Source organism: Stylophora pistillata, chromosome 12, assembly GCF_964205215.1.
Source record: "Stylophora pistillata chromosome 12, jaStyPist1.2, whole genome shotgun sequence".
Classification (NCBI taxonomy): Eukaryota; Metazoa; Cnidaria; class Anthozoa; order Scleractinia; family Pocilloporidae; genus Stylophora; species Stylophora pistillata.
In genome coordinates this window covers 11792028-11801761 of record NC_142530.1, presented here as the reverse complement: position 1 = coordinate 11801761, position 9734 = coordinate 11792028, and the positions used below count along the sequence as shown (strand labels likewise).

General features: G+C 42.5%; 1 protein-coding gene across 1 annotated transcript; it reads right to left on the bottom strand.

Annotated features, from left to right (window-relative positions):
* Positions 1-495: 495 nt before the first annotated feature.
* Positions 496-8739, bottom strand: LOC148718837 (uncharacterized). Its single transcript, XM_088740928.1, has 8 exons — positions 8662-8739; positions 8285-8380; positions 8009-8110; positions 7443-7571; positions 7217-7342; positions 6965-7000; positions 1666-1723; positions 496-1311 (listed from the first exon to the last, which is right to left on the bottom strand). The coding sequence occupies exons 4-8, from the start codon at positions 7542-7544 to the stop codon at positions 1220-1222; spliced, it is 414 nt and encodes a 137-aa protein (XP_088597054.1). The 5' UTR covers positions 7545-7571; positions 8009-8110; positions 8285-8380; positions 8662-8739; the 3' UTR covers positions 496-1219.
* Positions 8740-9734: the final 995 nt, after the last annotated feature.

Sequence of the window (9734 nt, the reverse complement as noted above, 5' to 3'; positions counted from 1 at the left end):
TTTGACACAAAACTGACCGAGTGGAAATAAGGGAGACAACCTCTTAAGTATTTTTTTTCCTTTGGAAGAAATGGAGATGATCCTTTAGTCAAGGTGTTAGCAGAAATCCTTACATCCTTATTATTAAGATTCTGGACTCAATGAACATACGGCCTAATTATAACAGAGGCATGGTATAGTGGATCTTTACTGAACTGAATGAACACAACTTTATAGGGAATCACTATCTTAAAAAGCTAAGGCTATGATTAATCCTTTGACTCCTATGAGTGACTAGCATCTAACTTCTCCTTACAATGTCACCCCTGAATTACACATTCAGGTCACAAAAATGAAGGAAATGTCATCACCAACTAAACACACTCTAGATTGTTAAAACTAATTTTTGTTGTTAACACTTTGGAAATGTATTAAGACAGGTATTGAGAATATCCCCTCCTGATATTAGGGTTTAAAGGGTTAACAGTACACTTTCTGAATGAGTGCAGTCATTGTTTTATTGTAGCCTTAACATGTTGTGTTCATTCAACTTTGGTATGACTTGTATCAACCCTCTACACTCTAGCATTAGTATGCACATTCTCCATACTGTTCTCTACACATTTCCTAAGGTGCTGACAAGGAGAGTTTGTTTATTTATCAAGAGCTTCTCCAGTTACTGATCATTTCCTCAAACCTTCATGGCCTTGTGTGTGATTGAAGGTTGATATTGTATGGAGAAATTAGATCCAAGTCCCTTTAAAGGTTTAAGTAGGAGATTTTAAGTTATTGGGACAGTGGAACCTCGATTTAATGAACCTCTATACAACGAAGTTGTTGGTATAATGAACTGATACTTCAGTTCCAGCCTGGCTAAAGTTACAGTAATAGGAATGCTGTAGAACCTCTATAATTATAACGAACCCTCCATATAAGTAAGCAATTTCCCCAGTCCCTTGACACTTCATTAAATCGAGCTTCCACTGTACATGTTATCTATTTCTATTTACTACTTGAAAGGAAAAGTTGAAGAAAAAAGTTGTGTTCCTTTACACATAACCAGTATTGTAAACAAGAAAAAACCCTAATATTGTAATAGAATATCATTTGCACTTGTATACTTATGGTTAGGTGAGGTACACATGAAATGAATTTAGTAGTAATTTGGGATCTGCCTTTGTCTTGGTATGATCAAGTTTACTGGTATTACTGATCATGAGGGATGTAACACAATTTATTTTTAGTGTTTGGGATCTTCCCTCTTTCTCTTTCCCTTTCGATCCTTGTGAGATCTTTTTTCCTTTCTCTTTTTTTTAACCTGCCTGGCTCCATCTTTTGTTTCCATGTAAAATAGAGGGAAAAGTGAGAGATTAGTTGAATGTTGTAATGTGCTCACTAGAATAAAGGCAAAAATGAGGGTTGTTCATGTTTACATACCATCAACTGATGATAAAAATAACAAGCTAAGGGGCTTGTTGGAGATATTTTGGGATGTACCCCCCAATCAAATTCACAACCATTATAATTTTTTTTTGTTCATTTACTGGAAGAAACAGGTGCCTCACTGTGCTTCACCATGGCACAAACACTGCACAAGCAAGTTTGATAAAGAAGGGTTTTGAATATAAATATGAAGTTGGTGGTGTTAACATTGGTCATGCTTATTCTATTTACTATTTTGTTTACCTTTCATTGTCTCTGAGAGTTCCTCTTCGTCTGAGGGGTAGTTTCCCTTGAATGACACCTGCAATGAAACAAAGGCAGAGGGTGATATGCCACTCATCCCATGAGTGGCATACCACCCTTGTGTAGGTGCTGCTGGGAAGTATTATCCAGAGAATTTAAATTATTCACTGGCCCATTTCTGAAAACTGTCATACAATTTGGACCCCTTAGGGTTGAGAAGGGGGGGAGGGGTGGGGTTGGAGGTGAGTTTCTATAAAAATAATGGATTTAAGGGGGAACCATCTCCCTGAATGAAATGTTGGAAGGAGGGAGGTCACACTAAATATGTTAGTAATTGTATAGTTTTGTATTTAAATGAAAACTACATTTTAAAAATAAACAAAAAGTTCATACATGACCGTTTCCATTCCAACAATTTCCAAAGTATCTCAGTAATTGTAGAGGTTACATGATTTTACACTATTTCGACAAATCTAAATGTTCAAAAATAAACAAGAAGTATATATATGAGTGTTTCCATCCAAAAAATTTTCAAAGTAATTCTTATTAATTGTAGAATTTACATGATTTCATACTATTTAGATGCATCTACATGTTCAGAAACAAACAAAAAGTGTATAAACATGATTCTGCTTATGTAATTATATCTCCTCTGCATTTGCATGACTTTTCATCCCAACACTTTTTAAAGTATCTTAGCAATTATAGATTTTACATGGATTTTATACCATTTAGATAACACTACATGTACTACATGCATTTGTCTTAATAATTCTTCTGCATTTATAATTATGACTGTTTCCATCACAACAGATTTCAAAACCAGGGTACTCTTATTAAGAGACATTTTATCGCGTTAGTCGTCTGCAATATCTCTTCGCTCATCTTTAGCATTGTCAAGCTCTTCCTTGTCACCATGCATCTGCGAGAGTCGCTTTTGTACTTCTCATCCATGCCATACTCTTCAGGATACATGAAGCAGTACGCTTAATCTCTGACTTCTAGCTTGAGTTTCATGGTAGTTCTACTCTCGTGGCATTACTAAAGTGGTGGCTTTGCAAGAGCTGTGCGAGGTATGTCGTATCTTGACTTGATCTCTGACTTCTTGATTGAGGTTTTTGGTAGTTCCGCTTTCTTGGCATAAGTGAAATGGTATCTTCACAAGAGCTGTGTCAGGTATGCTGCATCTTTGCCAAACAGCTAGCAAAACACTCTCAACGTCTACACTCTTTTAGGGACATGGTCTCTTTGCAGACATCTTGAATATGCCTCCCTAACTTTCGCTTCTCTCTCTAAGTGCCTTCATCTTGTGTTGCATTTAACATCTTGAGCTCGACACACTGCATCTGCTCTCCTAGAAGTCAGCAAATTGTTCTCCTTGCTTCAGGGTAAGCCAGTGTTACTAGAAAAGCAAGGGATCGTGAAGGCAACATGTGTGGTTGATAACCTCCAGCATATCAAGGTGATGCAGCTCGATAAGAAGAAAAGAGGAGAGCAGGCAAAGGATAACAAAAAAGAAACCACCACAAAAACACAGGAAAGACTCTTCCTGATTATTCTGGTAAAGATTGGTTTGAAGAATGTAAACAACTTTTTTCGCAAGAGAGGATAAAGTGCCTCAAGCACCATGGACTTTGACTAACATATCAACAGCATTAAGAACTACACAGTGGATGTTTTGCAAGGTATTGACTTTTCCAACTGAATCCTGAAGGCTGTGGTTCAGTAATGCTGCAAACACAACTGAAAGAAAGAGATCTAACTTGTAGGCAATCCTTGCAAGACAGTGAAAACCCCAACTTAGCTAAAGTTAAGTAGAGCAAAGTGAAAGCCATGCAAGTGGTAACAATGAGAACGACAATGATTCCATCAACTCTGGAGAGGAAGATAACTCTACAAATGATGTCCTTCTTGCTTTTATCAATAACTAGAGAACAAGTTGAAAGGCCAGCAGCAACACACCCAGGAAGTTTCAAAAGGAAGACCATAAGAAATTGAGCCATAAATCATTTCATTCTTAACACTTTTAATCATGGAAAACAGGGAAGAAATGTCATAATTAACAAACCTAGATGGCTTTTCGATTGAACATCTGTAGAATGAGCTATGACCATCATTATAATAACAAGAAATGAAAATAGTATAGTGCACTATAAAGTACATGACCGGGGGGGAGTCATCAGAAAAAAGTAAAGATATATGAATTTATTTTTAAGGAATGATCATGGCAAAGAATGACACTTATCATGAAGTATCCTGTTAAGGGTTATCATTAGCCACAAATTAAAAACATCAGGTTAGAGTTAAGGTTAGGGGACACTTCATAACAGTGACTTTGGGGTGAGGAGAAGAGTAAGGGAATACCTCACAATGCACAGTGCTTACTGTCTGGCTGAATTATAAAATAAAAGAATAATTTAAAAATAGATAGGAAGAGCCTGGTCAAAGTAGCTTCAGCTGGATGGGGGGGGGGGGGGGGAGGGTTATGGAGGGAGAATAATTAAAGGATACTAGGTCGCATTGGACACAGCTAAGGAATAGCTGGTCAACAGTGGCCCTGGAGGGATCACGAAGGGGTATGATCTAAGGATACCAGGTCGCAACCGGACACGGCTCACGGAGAGCTGGTCAACGGCGGCTCTGGGGAGATTACCAAGGGGTATGATCTAAGGATACCAGGTTGTAACCGGACACGGCTCACGGAGAGCTGGTCAACGGCGGCCCTGGGGGGATTACCAAGGGGTATGATCTAAGGATACCAGGTCGCAACCGGACACGGCTCACGGAGAGCTGGTCAACGGCGGCTCTGGGGAGATTACCAAGGGGTATGATCTAAGGATACCAGGTTGTAACCGGACACGGCTCACGGAGAGCTGGTCAACGGCGGCCCTGGGGGGATTACCAAGGGGTATGATCTAAGGATACCAGGTCGCAACCGGACACGGCTCACGGAGAGCTGGTCAACGGCGGCCCTGGGGGGATTACCAAGGGATATGATCTAAGGATACCAGGTCGTAACCGGACACGGCTCACGGAGAGCTGGTCAACGGCAGCCCTGGGGGGGTTACCAAGGGGTATGGTCTAAGGATACCAAGTCGCAACCGGACACGGCTCACGGAGAGCTGGTCAACGGCGGTCCTGGGGGGATTATGAAGGGTTATGATCTAAGGATACCAGGTCGCAACCGGACACGGCTCACGGAGAGCTGGTCAACGGCGGCCCTAGGGGGATTACGAAGGGTTATGATCTAAGGATACCAGGTCGCAACCGGACACGGCTCACGGAGAGCTGGTCAACGGCGGCCCTGGGGGGATTACCAAGGGATATGATCTAAGGATACCAGGTCGTAACCGGACACGGCTCACGGAGAGCTGGTCAACGGCAGCCCTGGGGGGTTACCAAGGGGTATGGTCTAAGGATACCAGGTCGCAACCGGACACGGCGCACGGAGAGCTGGTCAACGGCGGTCCTGGGGGGATTACGAAGGGTTATGATCTAAGGATACCAGGTCGCAACCGGACACGGCTCACGGAGAGCTGGTCAACGGCGGCCCTAGGGGGATTACGAAGGGGTATGATCTAAGGATACCAGGTCGTAACCGGACACGGCTCACGGAGAGCTGGTCAACGGCGGCCCTGGGGGGATTACCAAGGGGTATGATCTAAGCATACCAGGTCGCAACCGGACACGGCTCACGGAGAGCTGGTCAACGGCGGTCCTGGGGGGAAGGGTTATGATCTACGAAGGGTTATGATCTAAGGACACCAGGTCGCAACCGGACACGGCTCACGGAGAGCTGGTCAACGGCGGCCCTGGGGGGATTACCAAGGGGTATGATCTAAGGATACCAGGTCGCAACCGGACACGGCTCACGGAGAGCTGGTCAACGGCGGCCCTGGGGGGATTACCAAGGGGTATGATCTAAGGACACCAGGTCGCAACCGGACACGGCTCACGGAGAGCTGGTCAACGGCGGCCCTAGGGGGATTACGAAGGGGTATGATCTAGGGATACCAGGTCGTAACCGGACACGGCTCACGGAGAGCTGGTCAACGGCGGCCCTGGGGGGATTACGAAGGGTTATGATCTAAGGACACCAGGTCGCAACCGGACACGGCTCACGGAGAGCTGGTCAACGGCGGCCCTGGGGGGATTACCAAGGGGTATGATCTAAGGACACCAGGTCGCAACCGGACACGGCTCACGGAGAGCTGGTCAACGGCGGCCCTGGGGGGATTACCAAGGGGTATGATCTAAGGACACCAGGTCGCAACCGGACACGGCTCACGGAGAGCTGGTCAACGGCGGCCCTGGGGGGATTACCAAGGGGTATGATCTAAGGACACCAGGTCGCAACCGGACACGGCTCACGGAGAGCTGGTCAACGGCGGCCCTAGGGGGATTACGAAGGGGTATGATCTAGGGATACCAGGTCGTAACCGGACACGGCTCACGGAGAGCTGGTCAACGGCGGCCCTGGGGGGATTACGAAGGGTTATGATCTAAGGACACCAGGTCGCAACCGGACACGGCTCACGGAGAGCTGGTCAACGGCGGCCCTGGGGGGATTACCAAGGGGTATGATCTAAGGACACCAGGTCGCAACCGGACACGGCTCACGGAGAGCTGGTCAACGGCGGCCCTGGGGGGATTACCAAGGGGTATGATCTAAGGACACCAGGTCGCAACCGGACACGGCTCACGGAGAGCTGGTCAACGGCGGCCCTGGGGGGATTACCAAGGGGTATGATCTAAGGACACCAGGTCGCAACCGGACACGGCTCACGGAGAGCTGGTCAACGGCGGCCCTGGGGGGATTACCAAGGGGTATGATCTAAGGATACCAGGTCGCAACCGGACACGGCTCACGGAGAGCTGGTCAACGGCAGCCCTGGGGGGGATTACCAAGGGGTATGATCTAAGGATACCAGGTCGTAACCGGACACGGCTCACGGAGAGCTGGTCAACGGCGGCCCTGGGGGGATTACCAAGGGGTATGATCTAAGGATACCAGGTCGTAACCGGACACGGCTCACGGAGAGCTGGTCAACGGCAGCCCTGGGGGGATTATTAAGGGGAATAATCTAGAAATGTCATGTCATAGGAGTCCTGGCTTACAAGTCACCTGGGGCATTTATGAAGGGAAATAATCTAAGGATACCAGATCGATGTTAATATGCTAATATAAGTGCAGTTCCAAATAAAAACAGAGTTCGATCATCATTTAATACAAACTTGACATTCTATCTGAAATTGAGAATGAAACCCCTATTTTCTAGTAAATGACTTTTGCACCTACCAGTGACAGCTCCGAGGTAGTCATCTCCTCAGTATTCTGAAAATTTGATAAAGAATTTAAAATTAGACCATTATGATGAAAGGTCACACTTAAAATAACTTATTATGCTACCCTAGCCCATGCTGTTCTTTGGTATTTAATGATTTTAGAGAATTAAGAGTTAATTCATTTTCAGAACTAAATGTGGATTGAATGGGAATGCGTTATTTCAAGACAATGAAAAAACTAAAGTGGGTTCTGATTGAAACATACCCTCTCTAAAAGGTCCAGGACTTCGTCCCCTTGTAGACAATCGGAGTGCCTCACCACTTCCCTTCTTCTCTGTAGCGTGAAGTGGAGTGGTACTTCAACGAGCGAACCAATCCAGTCATAGACTTCCTATTTATTGTTTTCATATCATCAAAAAAGAAAACATACATCACTTACTATCACCAACATCATCATGTATCATGTAGTATATATTACATTATATCCTTACCTGGAAAAAGGCATTCTTTTCAAAGGCCCTGGAAAACTTTTTTCCATTGCCAATACGGATGAAAATGGTTGTTCCACCACCATTAGTTGGTGGTGCTGTCATCCTCGCCCTGCGTAGAGCCCTTATTTTCTATAAAGACAAACATTATTATGACGGATATTATTATGACAGATAAGGCATATCACAGTGTACACAATCATAAAATAAACATACATGGGTAGGTATATTTAAATGGAAAATCACTGTATACACTTGACACAACTTTAGATTATGAATTAGTTGAGTTAAATAATCAGAGTACACTTCATTCTTAATTTGTTCAAACCTCTTGTGGACCTAAACTTAAGATTAGAGAGAATGCTGGACACGGTGCACACAATTATTATAAAACAAACATGCCTGCATAGGTATACTGAAATGGAAAATCACTGTATACTCTTTACATACCATGACATTAGATTATTAATTAGTGTAGATGACTTATGGGAGTACATTTCATTCTTAATTTTTCCAAACCTTACATGTATCAGAACTTAAGATCAGAGAGAAAGCAGATGATAACTTACAGAGGTTTTATTCTGACTGTTTACAGTTATTGCATTGTTGGAGCAGGTTCCTTGAGAGCTGCTAGCAGTGTTAGTGTTACTGCTAGGGCTGGACTGTATTGCCTGTTTTAAAAATTGAAGTGTTCTAATGGGTATGTTAGGGAGTAAAATTAAAATAGCACTATTTGGTAAGTGTTTCCTTTGTGATGACTGATGTGAGTACATTTCATTCTTCCTTTTTCCAACGCTTACATATACTTAAACTTAAGAGTAGAGAGAAAGCAGATGATAACTAACAGAGGTTTTATCTTGATTGTTGACAATATTGTTAGAGCTGGTTCCCTGGGAGCTACTGGCAGTGTTGGTGTTACTGCTGGGGCTGGACTGTAATGCCTGTTTAAAAAAAGAAATTGTTCTGAGGGGTATAATAGGTGTTACAATTAAATCCTTTGAGATAACTAATGGGAGTACATTTCTGATTGTTTACAGTATTGTTGGAGCTGGTTCCCTGGGAGCTGCTAGCAGTGTTGGTGTTATTACTGGGGCTGGACTGTAATGCCTGTTTTTACATTTAAAGTTTTCTAATGGATATAACAGGGAGTAAAATTAAAATAATGTGATTTTGTAAGTGTATTCTTTTGAATTGAATTCAAAACTGGGGGGGTCTTGTGTACCTGGTACTGTAGCTCTTGACTTTTTCTTTGTTTCCGCCAGTCATCCAACTTTTTCCTGTTGAGAGAAGAACCTGTACATGTCAGTACCTTTCATTCTCATGTTTTAGATTTTATAATCTTTTTAATTTTGAATACATAAATAGCTGAAAGTTTGACTGGAAATGGGCTTTTAGAAGACTGTTGCAAGTGTTTGTGGATACAATTATGACATAAAGGCCATCAACCTTTGAATTGTTTCATGTTAAGGTATGCATTTTGATGAAGCCAGCCTCTGCTACTCTATTAATATTTGGAAAATTGCAGTAGTCATGCACATCACTATTCCTAGGGTGATGAGGTAACAAATGACCAATTTCTTCTGAAAGTTCTGTGTAGTACCGGAGGTTTGTTATTTTCCTATTAATTTGTGCTAGAAGTTGCAAGGCTGCAGGGAAAGACACCTTACTTAGATATTAAGTAAATAAAGTATCGAGCATAAATATAAGTTCATAGAAAGCTAAATTGAATTAAAATTATGACAGAAAGATTGCCCAAGACATAATTATGCTCCATTTGACGATAACAACTTAAACACATTGTGCAGATGTAAGGTTTGGTTGACATAAGTAACATTTCAAATATACACAGACCTTGACTTGGTAAAAATATAAAGATCTTTTTCTTTCTACTTCCACCAAAGTGGTTCATGAGCTGCACGCCACTTTGAAGGCCAGTTGCCACTGTCCTCATTGCATGCCCTCTCGCATACGATGTTATTATTTCCAAGCTAGTGTAATAAAGTAATGACAGAAAGGTGATTGTAGTTACCCACACTAATTTTTCTGTTGAATTGAATTTAACTCTGGGTTTATTTCTGCAAGGTACATACATTAATTTCGCATGCACTGTGACATTTGTTTTAGTGGTATTTGCTTTAGATTGTAGCAATGAGAGAAAGATTGCACAGTATGTCACATGAAAAAGAGTATTGTAAGTTTAAATAATTCAATGTGCACTGGTACAAGGAAGATTATCATCTAAGATGTTCTTAATAAAATTGGCCAACATTTCATTTCATTTTTTTATCACGTCAC